Raw genomic sequence first — 17,215 nt, forward strand, 5'->3', positions numbered from 1 at the left:
CTCCCCCGTCCTCCTATACGCTCCCCCCGTGCTCCAATCCCACCCCCCGTGCTCCAATCCACCCCCCTGCACTCCGATCCACCCCCGCACACCGATCCACCCCCCGCACACCGATCCACCCCCCCCGTGCTCCAATCCACCCCCGTGCTCCGATCCACCCCCCCGTGTTACGATCTACCCCCCCATGCTCCGATCCACCCCCCCCCCCCCGTGCCCTGATCTCCCCCCCTTATACTTACCGAGCCTCCCGGGGTCCGTCCGTCTTCTTTCCTGGGCAAAAAACGAAAAGATGATCCAGCTTCCAAATAAAATATAAAAGTTTAATCCAACATATTAAAATAAGGAGACAACTCCTGGGACGGCATCATACACATAGTAAGGCGAGCGACGCGTTTCGACCAAGCGGTCTTTATCACAGCTGATCTGCTAAATGACATATCCGGTATATATACAATATAGCACCAATCAAATGCTAGAAAAATGTCATGTGATACATAGGTTAAAGACCTCTGCACCATTCTGCATAGTTTTAAAATGGCTGCTAAGATGGTTAGCCCTGACGATGCCGTCATCAGCATCACTATTCTGGCTATCTACATGCTGGAGTAGACTTTGAATAGCCTACGGCAGGAAGTGGTGGTCCCAGAGGAAGAGGAGGAAGCAGAGGAGGATGTGGAAGGGATAATAATGTCACAAAGTTCCAGACTGTCGTGACACTGGTGGTTGCCAAGGGAGGGTGGATTACTGTGATCGAGAGGGGCTGGTGTTAACAGACAAACTGTTTGTGAAGGCGCAAGATCCAAGGAACAAATGGAGGAGGAATAGGTGATGAGCGAGCAACTGTCAGGAGATGAACAGGATAATCATCCCCTCTCTGTTGTTCATGGTTGGCGGGAGGGGACAGAGCAAAAAAAAGCATCAGTGTTACTCAGCCACTGTCACAGCATTAGCTTTTACCTATTGGAATAGCTCAACATGTGAGTGCCTTCTTGATGCACTATCTACACATGATCCCCATATAGTTATGATTCAAAATACAACTGGGTTGTCACTCTGTTAGTTATAAAACAAAATTTTGCCAGTTGCTTCCCACTCTGGAAAGGGATCCACGAATGGTGAAGTATCGAAACATGCTTTTACACAACCTTAACAGAGGTATTCCCCAAGATAGCAGTGAGGCACACAGTGTGCATTGCTGTTCTAGACTTCCAACCACCGGCACATCAATTCGTCAACGTCAAAACATCAGCACCAGTGTAAGTGGCAGAAGCAAATTCTGTGAGTGCTTTGACACATTTTTTAGACCAGTGCGTGCACCAGCACAACAGAGTCCAAGTTAGACACCTGGTGAACGAATGGAGAGGATGGTGCAGGAGTATCTAGTACTCAATATCAATACCATCAGGGAGGATTTGGACCCTTTCAAAAATGGATGAGTGGCCTGAGCTCACCTCTCACGCCTTGGAGGTTTTGTCATGCCCGGCAGCCAGCGTTTTCTCAGAATGTGTCTTCATCGCTGCTGGTGGTGTACTGACGTATAAGCACTGTCTGCTGTTCCTTAAAAGTGTAGACTGCCTAACTTTCATCAAGATGAACAAGTCATGGATCTCCAAGGACATTTGCACCCAATTCGCAGACTGTGCAGACTAGGCGATGTTGAAGTTTTTAGTGTGCTGCATCGATCTCACGTAACTGCAGTGTGTGATATCTTTAGTGTGACTTCTGTGCCCGCTGTTGCTGCAGATGTTAACACAAATTTGGAGAAGTGGGAACAGTCATGGTTGGTCTCCATCTGCTGGGTTTACTGTAATGGAAAACATGTCAATCACTATTATACTATTTCTACTCCCGTGACATTGATGCCACTTCGATGGTGTCAGGCTCTCATTTTTTTAGATCGATGCCACTTGGTGGTTGTGTCTGTGTCTGCTACTAATTTTTCCAGATGTGCAGAGTCCTGATTGGGTTTTTCCATCTGCTGGGTTGGCTGTAATGGAAGAGATATAGCTCCATATTATAAAATTGATGCCACTTTGGTATTGTTTGCCACTAATTGTTTGAAATGCAAACACTCCACCCCATCGATGGAGTCAGGCTCTCATTTTTTTAGATCGATGCCACTTGGTGGTTGTGTCTGTGTCTGCTACTAATTTTTCCAGATGTGCAGAGTCCTGATTGGGTTTTTCCATCTGCTGGGTTGGCTGTAATGGAAGAGATATAGCTCCATATTATAAAATTGATGCCACTTTGGTATTGTTTGCCACTAATTATTTGAAATGCAAACACTCCACCCCATCGGATGGGTGGGCTGTAGTGGAAGACATGTCGGTCCCTATTATGTTACTTCTAGTCTGGTGAAATTGATGCCACTTTGTTGGTGTCTGCCGCTAGTTTTAGAAAATGTGTAGACTCCTGGTTGGGTCTCATTCATGTGTGTTGCCTGTAGCAGTAGGCCTCCGTGCCCGACAGGCCTCCACTTCCTTTGAGTCAACTGCCCCTGTTACTATCCTTGCAATCGTAGTCTACAAAACTGATATGTGTGCCATCTGAGTGTGGCTGACATAAAAGCAGGTTGAGCTGTTGCATGTGGTATCAGGGCTCCCAACACAACAGGCCTACACTTATGCCTCACCCACCTCCTCTTAATTTGAAGTTAAATTCAAAGCTGTATATGCTGTCCCAGACCCCGATACCTCATTCCTGGCTGATTGCTGCAGTGCCATTTGTACTGTGGGTGAATTGAGGCCATTTTCCTGGTGTCTGCCACTAATTTGATGTGATTTGTCAGCTTTTGGGGTCATTATAAGGTGTTGTGCATGCGTTTGTTTTTGGCTCCCATTGACTTCAATGGCGTTCAGCTATGTTTGGTGAATATTCGATGAATATATCAGTGAATATTGCAAATTCAGCAGTCGTAATCCGAACAAAACATTGAAATATTTGCACATCTCTAGTTATGATGAGTTAGAGAGGTATTCACACAGGTCAGGGACCCATCAGGCTGAGTCCACCTTGACGTTGATGGATGAGCACAAAATATTTGGCCAAATTTTATGCTAAGCGTCTCATAGTTTTTCCTAATCCTCCAAAGCCGTATTGCTATTCAAATTTCACATATTTCAAATTGACATGCTTTAGCATGATAGAGTGCAACCTTTTTTTGTATATTGTATATGGAGGTAGCTCATCCTGGTATGCACCTATTCACACTATAAACAACCAATATCCAACACTGGTATATATAAACCTCAAAAACGCTAGATAATAAACTACATTCTCCGAATAGAAAGGAGAAAAACCGAGGCATACAACGATATTAAAAAATATTACATAAATTTTATTTAGAAAACTTCACATGACACTTTAATAAACCAACGGAAATATAAATACAAAAAGAACCACATAAAAACAAAATGGCAGCAACGGACCAAACAAATGGTACATTCAATATGCAACACAGGTACAGAAAAAAGGTACTAGAATAACATTTGCAAAACAATATGCATGTGTACAAAACCGCATAGAAAAAAGTGCATAGCGCTAAAGATCAACAGTCTAAATAGAACTGCTGATCACTTTAAGAAGCGTAATAGTACATAAAATTGTATATATATATAAGTGATATTTGCAAATTACCTACATAAATAGCCTATGAAAGGCCCCACTGTCATGGGGCTACAGAGAACTGAGTGCAAACTTACATGTTATGTATCGGATAATATCAGTCAGGTCCGTGCCGCCACCCCGACAGCGCCGTTTCGCCTACCAGGCTTCTTCCATATGGGGGTAAGATGTGTGTCTACTCGGAAACCTCTCATAATATAGTGTTACGTCTAATGACTATATACATAACAGCTGTGTGATCTGTGCTACGCTCAGTGAGATCCTAAATAGCGCATGCGTCATCCGATTAGCCTCTCCTATTCAATAAAGTGACTTCCGGCCAACCGCATGTGGAACGCAAGCGTGACACGCTCCCGTTACCTAGTGAGCAGGACCGGAAGTCATCGGGAGGCCAGGGGTGAGGCATGCGCAGAAGGGATCACGCTGAATATTAACACCGCTTACTAGCGGCATCTACGAAACCAAGAAGGGGCGTACCTAAGGATCTATGAGGCACGCGTACAATAATAGATCTGAAACAAGAACAAAAAAACCACCAATAATAAGCGGAATCAATTAACCGGGGAGGAAACGTATTCCGAACCCATATACTGCACACACGGTGCTGACAACCTTAAATAATAATAAAAATATTAAACATATGAACATATATAAAAAATGCATAATATTGTGAACGCCAAATGAATGACGCAATAAAATTATATATAACCCATTTACGATATCCCCTATAATGTGTACCGGGTAAGATGAAAATATAGATATAATAAATATGCCCTAAAACAACCCATCAATTACCCAAATTGTACAAACTAATTATTTAAGAAAAAAACAACGTCATATGTACAACATATGAATTATAAATTCACACATCTTATATATAAATATGAGCACAAACAGAAAAAGCTTTACAACAGGGAACCTCCATATAATATAGAATACCATATAGGGTTGAGCGACATAATTATAAACATGAAAAAAACCCATATATCACATAAAACACATAAAGATCTTGGTATCGTAAGTTTTGATAGCAGATTGCAAACCAAGCTGGAAAAGTCCAGAGAGGTTTCAGATCTAAAAATAGATCCCTTTTGCTTCAAAAAACGGATGGAATTACCCAGTCAATACCGCCAGAAAAAAGGATGATGTAAATAGAGACAAAGTGATAGCACTGCAAGATAACAGTAAAAAGTTAAAAATCAAAAAAAATATACAAATAGAAACATAATAAACACACATATAAATTAAAATCCGAGAACAGGATGTCCAATGTATAACAATAGGGACCAGAACTAGTACAGAGGGGGAGCAGGAGAAACTCTATATTATAGAAAGGAACTAAAACCCATAGTTTCATTAAGGCCTTGTGGTGATATGGTGCCTAATTGATATATCCACCTGCTCTCCCTCTGCGCCAAGATCCTCCCCAAGTCACCACCTCTACTATTCAGTGTCACCTGATCAATAGCTTGAATCTTGAGACCTGTTGGATCAGAGTTATGGAACATTCTGAAGTGCCTAGGAAGGGTTTTTAACATACTCCCATCATCTGCCATAGCCGCCTTTTCAATGTCAAGCACATGTTCTCTAGTTCGTAATTTTAACTCTCGTGTTGTCAATCCGATGTAAACCTTGTTACAGGGACATTTGGCATGATATACAACCCCTTTTGAAGTACACGACAGATTTTTCCAAATGGAATAGACCCTGGTGCCATCATAATTACAGAAAGACTGACTTTTAATATGGTTACTGCAAGCCTTGCACCTACTACAAGGAAAAAACCCCTTTCTAGTAGATGTTGAAGCTCCAATAGCATTCTCATTCTTAGAATAATGGCTACGAACCAAGTGGTCTTTAAGATTTTGAGAACGTTTAGGCACCAGAGATGGGTATTTTGGCAGGATATTTTTCAAGACCGGATCAACAAGTAGCACATTCCAGTGCTTATGTAAGATTGACTTCAAATTTGACCACTGTTTGTTATAACTTGTGATAAACCTAATTTGGTTATTTTTTTGTTGCCTAACAGAAGTTTCCCGTCCTCCATACAAAAGTTCTTCTCTTGATGTTCTAGCTGCTCTTCTGCATCCCTTTTTGATCTGTCTGTAGCTATAACCTCGGTCTTGAAATCGACAGGCCAAATCTTGAGCTTCCACCTGATAATCAATATCATTAGAGCAGATCTTCTTGACTCTCAAAAACTGTCCTATGGGAATGCCATCAATCGTTGGTTTAAAGTGTGATGATGAGGCATGCAACAGAGTATTCGTCGCAGTAGGCTTTCTATATACGCTGGTCATAATCTTACCAAGAGGGGACACCACAATTTTAATGTCCAAAAATTCCAATGATCTCCCACTTTTATACGTAAGTTTGATATTGCGATCATTTGAATTAAGTTTATTCATGAGCGTAATTAGCTGGTCCTCACTACCCTCCCAAATAAACAGGATGTCGTCGATATACCGACTCCATCCATGTACCAATTTAATTTCCTCTATCTGGTCGTTCTGAAACACCTCTCTTTCCCAGTGTCCCATAAATAAATTAGCATAAGCTGGGGCGCATGTTGCGCCCATGGCTGTGCCTTGTGTTTGAAGAAAAATGTTTTTATTAAAAATAAAGAAATTATGTTCAAGAACAAATTTCAGCAAATTCAAAATCAGGTCTATTAATAACGTGTCTAAATTACTTTCATGTAAGTAATGGGAGGCTGCCTTAAGTCCATCACTGTGCCTAATTGAGGAATACAAAGCTTCCACATCGGCTGTCACCAAAATTGCATGATCGTCCAACTGGACTGAATCCAGCATACGTAACATCGCCGTTGTGTCCTTAATGTATGCTGGAAGTGTCAAGACTAGAGGTTGAAGGTAAAAATCAATAATTTTGCATATAGTTTCACAAAGACTATCCTTTCCTGAGACTATTGGCCTTCCAGGTGGATCATCTGGCTCTTTATGAAGTTTGGGCAGAAGATAAAAAGTTGCCATTTTTGGTTTTAATTTGACAAAATAATCTACCAATCTTTTGGGGATAATCCCTTTCTCAAATGCTTGTTCTAAAATAGCAATCAACTCTTGTTGATATTGAGTGAGCGGATTGAATGAAAGTTTTTTATAACAAGATTTGGTAGATAGTATCTTGTCTGCTTGCTTTTCATATAAATTTACAGGCCAAATAACAGTGTTTCCACCCTTATCCGCCTGTTTTATAACAACATCTCCCAGGCTCTGCAGCTCTTTTAATGCCATTTTTTCTTCTCTATTTAAATTGGATACCCAATTTGGACTATCGGGTATAGACTCAATATCTTTTGTGACTAGTCTCGTAAACACTTCAATTGCTGGGCATGAACTGAAGCTGGGAAAGGTTCTAGATTTAGCAATCAAATGTGATGGAAACTTACCAGCTTCAGTTTGGGCATTCTCCTGCAGCAAATCTTCAAGATCCTTTAAAGCCTCCTTCTCCAATTCTGTTGGAAACAACACATCCAAATCTGTCCTATGGTGCATTTTTTGTAAAATGATTTTCCGGGCAAACAAATGCAAATCTTTCACCACCGTGAATTTATCTAATTTTGAAGAGGGAGAAAAAGTTAAACCCTTCTCCAACAATTTTGTCTGAGCATCAGACAGAATATGATTAGACAAATTAATTACCTTAAGCCGGTCATCATTACGTTTGGTGTTCTTTTTAGAAAAAATATCAGCGTACTTTTTGTTTCCCATTCTTGTACGCATCTGGTAATCATTAGGACCCTCCGTTTCACTACATGAAGTACTACTTTCCGAGTACGATGGTAACTCTTTAGTAGTATTATTCCCATTCAGAGAAGTCAATTTCGGTCTTTTTTTAGGGAGCTGCCATTTGAAGATTTTATCAGTCTCATAATCCTTTGTGTCCCTCAAGTATTTTTTCAGTTTCAGCTGGCTAATATCCATCTCCCACTTGTCTATGTCTTTGTCAATCGCTTTTAAATAGCTCTCTAACTTCTCAGTTGTAAGCTGCTTTTTTAAACTCTTATGCAGTTCTTCAATTTCTTTATCCACCAAATTCAGAGAAGCCGAGTTTTTATCTATTATTATTTTAAGAAATTCGAGTGAACATGTAGTAGCCGCCTTTTTCCATCTCTGTATCAACTCCACCTCCTCCAGATCAAATGACGGGTATACTTGCACCCTTAAGCCTCTTGGAATAATGCTATGTTCAATATAGTTTTCCAAGGCGGTTTTATTCCACCAGGTTTTTAATTTTTTGTGAACCGCATTTTTATATTGGGTAGTGAGGTCCCTATTTTCAATTAAAACATCCTGAACACCGGAAGAGTTCCCTTGTTTAAATAAATCCGTGGCCTTGGACCGCCAGGACGACTCTCTGGCTTTAAGGTCCATCTTGAGTAACGTGGATAGTCTGTTAGAAAACAGCAATATAAATATAAACAACCAATATCCAACACTGGTATATATAAACCTCAAAAACGCTAGATAATAAACTACATTCTCCGAATAGAAAGGAGAAAAACCGAGGCATACAACGATATTAAAAAATATTACATAAATTTTATTTAGAAAACTTCACATGACACTTTAATAAACCAACGGAAATATAAATACAAAAAGAACCACATAAAAACAAAATGGCAGCAACGGACCAAACAAATGGTACATTCAATATGCAACACAGGTACAGAAAAAAGGTACTAGAATAACATTTGCAAAACAATATGCATGTGTACAAAACCGCATAGAAAAAAGTGCATAGCGCTAAAGATCAACAGTCTAAATAGAACTGCTGATCACTTTAAGAAGCGTAATAGTACATAAAATTGTATATATATATAAGTGATATTTGCAAATTACCTACATAAATAGCCTATGAAAGGCCCCACTGTCATGGGGCTACAGAGAACTGAGTGCAAACTTACATGTTATGTATCGGATAATATCAGTCAGGTCCGTGCCGCCACCCCGACAGCGCCGTTTCGCCTACCAGGCTTCTTCCAATGACGTTGTTTTTTTCTTAAATAATTAGTTTGTACAATTTGGGTAATTGATGGGTTGTTTTAGGGCATATTTATTATATCTATATTTTCATCTTACCCGGTACACATTATAGGGGATATCGTAAATGGGTTATATATAATTTTATTGCGTCATTCATTTGGCGTTCACAATATTATGCATTTTTTATATATGTTCATATGTTTAATATTTTTATTATTATTTAAGGTTGTCAGCACTGTGTGTGCAGTATATGGGTTCGGAATACGTTTCCTCCCCGGTTAATTGATTCCGCTTATTATTGGTGGTTTTTTTGTTCTTGTTTCAGATCTATTATTGTACGCGTGCCTCATAGATCCTTAGGTACGCCCCTTCTTGGTTTCGTAGATGCCGCTAGTAAGCGGTGTTAATATTCAGCGTGATCCCTTCTGCGCATGCCTCACCCCTGGCCTCCCGATGACTTCCGGTCCTGCTCACTAGGTAACGGGAGCGTGTCACGCTTGCGTTCCACATGCGGTTGGCTGGAAGTCACTTTATTGAATAGGAGAGGCTAATCGGATGACGCATGCGCTATTTAGGATCTCACCGAGCGTAGCACAGATCACACAGCTGTTATGTATATAGTCATTAGACGTAACACTATATTATGAGAGGTTTCCGAGTAGACACACATCTTACCCCCATATGGAAGAAGCCTGGTAGGCGAAACGGCGCTGTCGGGGTGGCGGCACGGACCTGACTGATATTATCCGATACATAACATGTAAGTTTGCACTCAGTTCTCTGTAGCCCCATGACAGTGGGGCCTTTCATAGGCTATTTATGTAGGTAATTTGCAAATATCACTTATATATATATACAATTTTATGTACTATTACGCTTCTTAAAGTGATCAGCAGTTCTATTTAGACTGTTGATCTTTAGCGCTAGGCACTTTTTTCTATGCGGTTTTGTACACATGCATATTGTTTTGCAAATGTTATTCTAGTACTTTTTTTCTGTACCTGTGTTGCATATTGAATGTACCATTTGTTTGGTCCGTTGCTGCCATTTTGTTTTTATGTGGTTCTTTTTGTATTTATATTTCCGTTGGTTTATTAAAGTGTCATGTGAAGTTTTCTAAATAAAATTTATGTAATATTTTTTAATATCGTTGTATGCCTCGGTTTTTCTCCTTTCTATTCGGAGAATGTAGTTTATTATCTAGCGTTTTTGAGGTTTATATATACCAGTGTTGGATATTGGTTGTTTATATTTATATTGCTGTTTTCTAACAGACTATCCACGTTACTCAAGATGGACCTTAAAGCCAGAGAGTCGTCCTGGCGGTCCAAGGCCACGGATTTATTTAAACAAGGGAACTCTTCCGGTGTTCAGGATGTTTTAATTGAAGATAGGGACCTCACTACCCAATATAAAAATGCGGTTCACAAAAAATTAAAAACCTGGTGGAATAAAACCGCCTTGGAAAACTATATTGAACATAGCATTATTCCAAGAGGCTTAAGGGTGCAAGTATACCCGTCATTTGATCTGGAGGAGGTGGAGTTGATACAGAGATGGAAAAAGGCGGCTACTACATGTTCACTCGAATTTCTTAAAATAATAATAGATAAAAACTCGGCTTCTCTGAATTTGGTGGATAAAGAAATTGAAGAACTGCATAAGAGTTTAAAAAAGCAGCTTACAAGTGAGAAGTTAGAGAGCTATTTAAAAGCGATTGACAAAGACATAGACAAGTGGGAGATGGATATTAGCCAGCTGAAACTGAAAAAATACTTGAGGGACACAAAGGATTATGAGACTGATAAAATCTTCAAATGGCAGCTCCCTAAAAAAAGACCGAAATTGACTTCTCTGAATGGGAATAATACTACTAAAGAGTTACCATCGTACTCGGAAAGTAGTACTTCATGTAGTGAAACGGAGGGTCCTAATGATTACCAGATGCGTACAAGAATGGGAAACAAAAAGTACGCTGATATTTTTTCTAAAAAGAACACCAAACGTAATTATGACCGGCTTAAGGTAATTAATTTGTCTAATCATATTCTGTCTGATGCTCAGACAAAATTGTTGGAGAAGGGTTTAACTTTTTCTCCCTCTTCAAAATTAGATAAATTCACGGTGGTGAAAGATTTGCATTTGTTTGCCCGGAAAATCATTTTACAAAAAATGCACCATAGGACAGATTTGGATGTGTTGTTTCCAACAGAATTGGAGAAGGAGGCTTTAAAGGATCTTGAAGATTTGCTGCAGGAGAATGCCCAAACTGAAGCTGGTAAGTTTCCATCACATTTGATTGCTAAATCTAGAACCTTTCCCAGCTTCAGTTCATGCCCAGCAATTGAAGTGTTTACGAGACTAGTCACAAAAGATATTGAGTCTATACCCGATAGTCCAAATTGGGTATCCAATTTAAATAGAGAAGAAAAAATGGCATTAAAAGAGCTGCAGAGCCTGGGAGATGTTGTTATAAAACAGGCGGATAAGGGTGGAATCACTGTTATTTGGCCTGTAAATTTATATGAAAAGCAAGCAGACAAGATACTATCTACCAAATCTTGTTATAAAAAACTTTCATTCAATCCGCTCACTCAATATCAACAAGAGTTGATTGCTATTTTAGAACAAGCATTTGAGAAAGGGATTATCCCCAAAAGATTGGTAGATTATTTTGTCAAATTAAAACCAAAAATGGCAACTTTTTATCTTCTGCCCAAACTTCATAAAGAGCCAGATGATCCACCTGGAAGGCCAATAGTCTCAGGAAAGGATAGTCTTTGTGAAACTATATGCAAAATTATTGATTTTTACCTTCAACCTCTAGTCTTGACACTTCCAGCATACATTAAGGACACAACGGCGACGTTACGTATGCTGGATTCAGTCCAGTTGGACGATCATGCAATTTTGGTGACAGCCGATGTGGAAGCTTTGTATTCCTCAATTAGGCACAGTGATGGACTTAAGGCAGCCTCCCATTACTTACATGAAAGTAATTTAGACACGTTATTAATAGACCTGATTTTGAATTTGCTGAAATTTGTTCTTGAACATAATTTCTTTATTTTTAATAAAAACATTTTTCTTCAAACACAAGGCACAGCCATGGGCGCAACATGCGCCCCAGCTTATGCTAATTTATTATGGGACACTGGGAAAGAGAGGTGTTTCAGAACGACCAGATAGAGGAAATTAAATTGGTACATGGATGGAGTCGGTATATCGACGACATCCTGTTTATTTGGGAGGGTAGTGAGGACCAGCTAATTACGCTCATGAATAAACTTAATTCAAATGATCGCAATATCAAACTTACGTATAAAAGTGGGAGATCATTGGAATTTTTGGACATTAAAATTGTGGTGTCCCCTCTTGGTAAGATTATGACCAGCGTATATAGAAAGCCTACTGCGACGAATACTCTGTTGCATGCCTCATCATCACACTTTAAACCAACGATTGATGGCATTCCCATAGGACAGTTTTTGAGAGTCAAGAAGATCTGCTCTAATGATATTGATTATCAGGTGGAAGCTCAAGATTTGGCCTGTCGATTTCAAGACCGAGGTTATAGCAACAGACAGATCAAAAAGGGATGCAGAAGAGCAGCTAGAACATCAAGAGAAGAACTTTTGTATGGAGGACGGGAAACTTCTGTTAGGCAACAAAAAAATAACCAAATTAGGTTTATCACAAGTTATAACAAACAGTGGTCAAATTTGAAGTCAATCTTACATAAGCACTGGAATGTGCTACTTGTTGATCCGGTCTTGAAAAATATCCTGCCAAAATACCCATCTCTGGTGCCTAAACGTTCTCAAAATCTTAAAGACCACTTGGTTCGTAGCCATTATTCTAAGAATGAGAATGCTATTGGAGCTTCAACATCTACTAGAAAGGGGTTTTTTCCTTGTAGTAGGTGCAAGGCTTGCAGTAACCATATTAAAAGTCAGTCTTTCTGTAATTATGATGGCACCAGGGTCTATTCCATTTGGAAAAATCTGTCGTGTACTTCAAAAGGGGTTGTATATCATGCCAAATGTCCCTGTAACAAGGTTTACATCGGATTGACAACACGAGAGTTAAAATTACGAACTAGAGAACATGTGCTTGACATTGAAAAGGCGGCTATGGCAGATGATGTGAGTATGTTAAAAACCCTTCCTAGGCACTTCAGAATGTTCCATAACTCTGATCCAACAGGTCTCAAGATTCAAGCTATTGATCAGGTGACACTGAATAGTAGAGGTGGTGACTTGGGGAGGATCTTGGCGCAGAGGGAGAGCAGGTGGATATATCAATTAGGCACCATATCACCACAAGGCCTTAATGAAACTATGGGTTTTAGTTCCTTTCTATAATATAGAGTTTCTCCTGCTCCCCCTCTGTACTAGTTCTGGTCCCTATTGTTATACATTGGACATCCTGTTCTCGGATTTTAATTTATATGTGTGTTTATTATGTTTCTATTTGTATATTTTTTTTGATTTTTAACTTTTTACTGTTATCTTGCAGTGCTATCACTTTGTCTCTATTTACATCATCCTTTTTTCTGGCGGTATTGACTGGGTAATTCCATCCGTTTTTTGAAGCAAAAGGGATCTATTTTTAGATCTGAAACCTCTCTGGACTTTTCCAGCTTGATTTGCAATCTGCTATCAAAACTTACGATACCAAGATCTTTATGTGTTTTATGTGATATATGGGTTTTTTTCATGTTTATAATTATGTCGCTCAACCCTATATGGTATTCTATATTATATGGAGGTTCCCTGTTGTAAAGCTTTTTCTGTTTGTGCTCATATTTATATATAAGATGTGTGAATTTATAATTCATATGTTGTACATATGACGTTGTTTTTTTCTTAAATAATTAGTTTGTACAATTTGGGTAATTGATGGGTTGTTTTAGGGCATATTTATTATATCCATATTTTCATCTTACCCGGTACACATTATAGGGGATATCGTAAATGGGTTATATATAATTTTATTGCGTCATTCATTTGGCGTTCACAATATTATGCATTTTTTATATATGTTCATATGTTTAATATTTTTATTATTATTTAAGGTTGTCAGCACCGTGTGTGCAGTATATGGGTTCGGAATACGTTTCCTCCCCGGTTAATTGATTCCGCTTATTATTGGTGGTTGTTTTGTTCTTGTTTCAGATCTATTATTGTACGCGTGCCTCATAGATCCTTAGGTACGCCCCTTCTTGGTTTCGTAGATGCCGCTAGTAAGCGGGGTTAATATTCAGCGTGATCCCTTCTGCGCATGCTTCACCCCTGGCCTCCCGATGACTTCCGGTCCTGCTCACTAGGTAACGGGAGCGTGTCACGCTTGCGTTCCACATGCGGTTGGCCGGAAGTCACTTTATTGAATAGGAGAGGCTAATCGGATGACGCATGCGCTATTTAGGATCTCACCGAGCGTAGCACAGATCACACAGCTGTTATGTATATAGTCATTAGACGTAACACTATATTATGAGAGGTTTCCGAGTAGACACACATCTTACCCCCATATGGAAGAAGCCTGGTAGGCGAAACGGCGCTGTCGGGGTGGCGGCACGGACCTGACTGATATTATCCGATACATAACATGTAAGTTTGCACTCAGTTCTCTGTAGCCCCATGACAGTGGGGCCTTTCATAGGCTATTTATGTAGGTAATTTGCAAATATCACTTATATATATATATACAATTTTATGTACTATTACGCTTCTTAAAGTGATCAGCAGTTCTATTTAGACTGTTGATCTTTAGCGCTATGCACTTTTTTCTATGCGGTTTTGTACACATGCATATTGTTTTGCAAATGTTATTCTAGTACCTTTTTTCTGTACCTGTGTTGCATATTGAATGTACCATTTGTTTGGTCCGTTGCTGCCATTTTGTTTTTATGTGGTTCTTTTTGTATTTATATTTCCGTTGGTTTATTAAAGTGTCATGTGAAGTTTTCTAAATAAAATTTATGTAATATTTTTTAATATCGTTGTATGCCTCGGTTTTTCTCCTTTCTATTCGGAGAATGTAGTTTATTACCTATTCACACTAGTCTGGTTGAACCAGTCAGTTCTTTGTCTTTTATAATGTTAGTTTTCTGACCGAGCACTCCTCCCTCCATCAGGTGGTGATTTTAATTACAGCAGGTCTCTGCTTACCCATAAATACAGGCATTGCTGACAGAGGTGTCCACATTCACCCAGGAATTCAGTCATCAGCCTTAGAGAGGTATTCACATAGGTCAGGAACCCATCCGGCTGAGACCACCTTGACGTTGGTTGATGGGCACATAATATTTGACTGCTGACTTATGAAGTCTCCAGCACAAGCCCTTTGCACTGCAAGTATTCCCCGATTTCTGAGATGGGAATAGCAGTTATATATGTGATATGCATACATCAGGGCAGAACTCATCTAGTGGGAGCAGTCTTGCTCCATACATTTGTATTATCACAATTAGGCCGGAGTCACACTACCATAGAATACGGACGAGTGCTATGCGATAAAAAATCGCATAGCCCTCAGACCAGTATTCATCTATGGGGCATCTCACATCACCATTTTTTTCCTCGGCTGTATTGTGCGTGTGAGTGAAATCGCAGCATGCTGTGATTGTCACCAACACTCAGAAAAGTCTAGGCTCGCTCGCACCAATATAAGCCTATGGGTGCGAGTGAGAAAATGCACATCACTCGGATATCATCCGAGTGATGTGCGATATACACTGACCCCGGCAATGGAGGAGATGGAGAAATTAATTTCTCCAACTCCTCCGCCGCTGAGCTCCGATCCTCTCTGTGCGAGAGGCTCGGAGCACAGATGCATGACACTCGGCTCCCACTCACAACAGAGCAGGGGCTGAGGGTCATTAGCATATCTGGTGCTGAACCTAGAGTCACCAACTCGTATACAGTCAAATAAATAAGGCAGCACACTGCGACACCAAAACCTGCAAACGTGAAACATGAAAATTGAATTGCATTACTGCACTTGACATATGAAAAATTGAGAACATTTAGCGCATAAATTGGCCAATTTTCATATTTCATGTTTGCTGGTTTTGGCGCCACAGTGTGCTGCCTTATTTATTTGACCTTTCTTCTTGTTTCCTGTGGTATTCCTGGACATTTTTTGCTCCCAAATTCTTCAAAAGGGAGTATGTGGTTCATGAATTTTGTGAAAAACCAAAAATTCTCTTAATTTATTTTTCCAATAGGGGAAAACTGGAAGACAATAGCGCAAAATAGAGTCTTACCTGGATATAGGATATGAGAACGATAGGTGAGAACAATAGGTGCAGGGATTTGCTCACTTGGTAGGGTTGTGTGCCACATCACCTAAGAAAGCTCAGTAGAAAGATTGCTGGAGATCCAGGATACATGCAATGGAAGGAAAAACCATAGAGGATGGATCATTAAGGCCGGTTTCACACTAGCGTTTGTGTACGCAGCATAGTGCTGTGTACTTCTTAGCTTCAGATCCACATACATCCACATCCATCCTGCGTACCTATCTTTAACATTGTGTGCACAGGGACATGCGTGGTCATGCGCTGTATGCGGATGCGTCCTCGTGCAACATTTTGCTGTGCCTGCCGAGCGCAACATGTTATGTAATATGCGGATCTGAAGGTAAGAAGTATGTAGCCCTATGCTGCGTACACAAACGCTAGTGTGAAACCGGCCATACTGCACTGCCGAAGACACCATATGATGAAAAAGAAGATCCAAGTGTTGATGTGTTGAAAATTGCAATTTTATTAGTCAATGTGTCAAAGTTCAAAGGCTTCTTCATTAGGACAAAACCACATTTAATATATTTTTAACTTGTATTGCAACTTGTAATTTTGCAAAAAGTCACATATTCCACTAAAATTTCACAAAATTGAAGTTATACATAGAATCACTTCAAGAGGGACAGCAGTACATTTGCACAAAAATGTTTACTTTTTAAGAAGTTGTAATTGTTGAATCAGCTAAAAACATCGGGAAAGCTCAATTCCCTCCCAAAATGATGACCGTAAGGAAAAATATGCAAACAAATAAAATAGACTTTAAAAAAGATGCAAATTATACAGGGCACCAATGGAAAAGAGCTATAAGGCACAAAAAGAAAACAGGCTAAAACAACAAAAACAACAAAAACTAACTGGAGTACAAAAACATCACTCCAGGAAGATTTTGTTACTTATTAAAAAGACGTAAATGATGAATCAGGCAAAAACATCCCAAAATAATAATGTCAAATTAAATCTACAAGACTTTGACAGAGTTTCAAAAATCAGCTTAAACTTTTTTATCTATTTAGTGCATGTCAATCCTTTTATTACAGATAAGTGCTTGGTGGGCCACTTGTGTTTATCTGTAGGTATTCCAAGGTACCACTTCTATAGCTTGCTACACGGGTCAGTGGTCTATCTTCATAGCCATCTTCTTCTCTTTTTTTCAAAGACCTTTCAATCATATCTGCAAAATCTGACTGTAGACGCTGCTGATTTTCCCTGTTTAACATAAAACAATTTTTTAAAGTTATAAAAATAGCTGGCGAAGCACATTTTACCAATCATG

General features: G+C 39.5%; 1 protein-coding gene across 2 annotated transcripts in view; it reads right to left on the minus strand.

Moving 5' to 3' along the window:
* Positions 1-16,383: 16,383 nt before the first annotated feature.
* The window catches only part of GUCY2C (guanylate cyclase 2C), an 842,638-nt gene continuing 841,806 nt past the window's right edge, over positions 16,384-17,215 (minus strand). Inside the window, exon 27 of one of the 2 annotated variants that reach the window (XM_069737068.1) lies at positions 16,384-17,148. In XM_069737068.1, the coding sequence (XP_069593169.1) occupies positions 16,974-17,148 (175 nt within the window). In that variant the 3' untranslated portion in view covers positions 16,384-16,973. The remainder of the gene's footprint in view (positions 17,149-17,215) is intronic. The other variant, XM_069737069.1, reaches the window with a different exon arrangement.

This window comes from Ranitomeya imitator, chromosome 8 (genome assembly GCF_032444005.1).
Source record: "Ranitomeya imitator isolate aRanImi1 chromosome 8, aRanImi1.pri, whole genome shotgun sequence".
Lineage (NCBI taxonomy): Eukaryota > Metazoa > Chordata > Amphibia > Anura > Dendrobatidae > Ranitomeya > Ranitomeya imitator.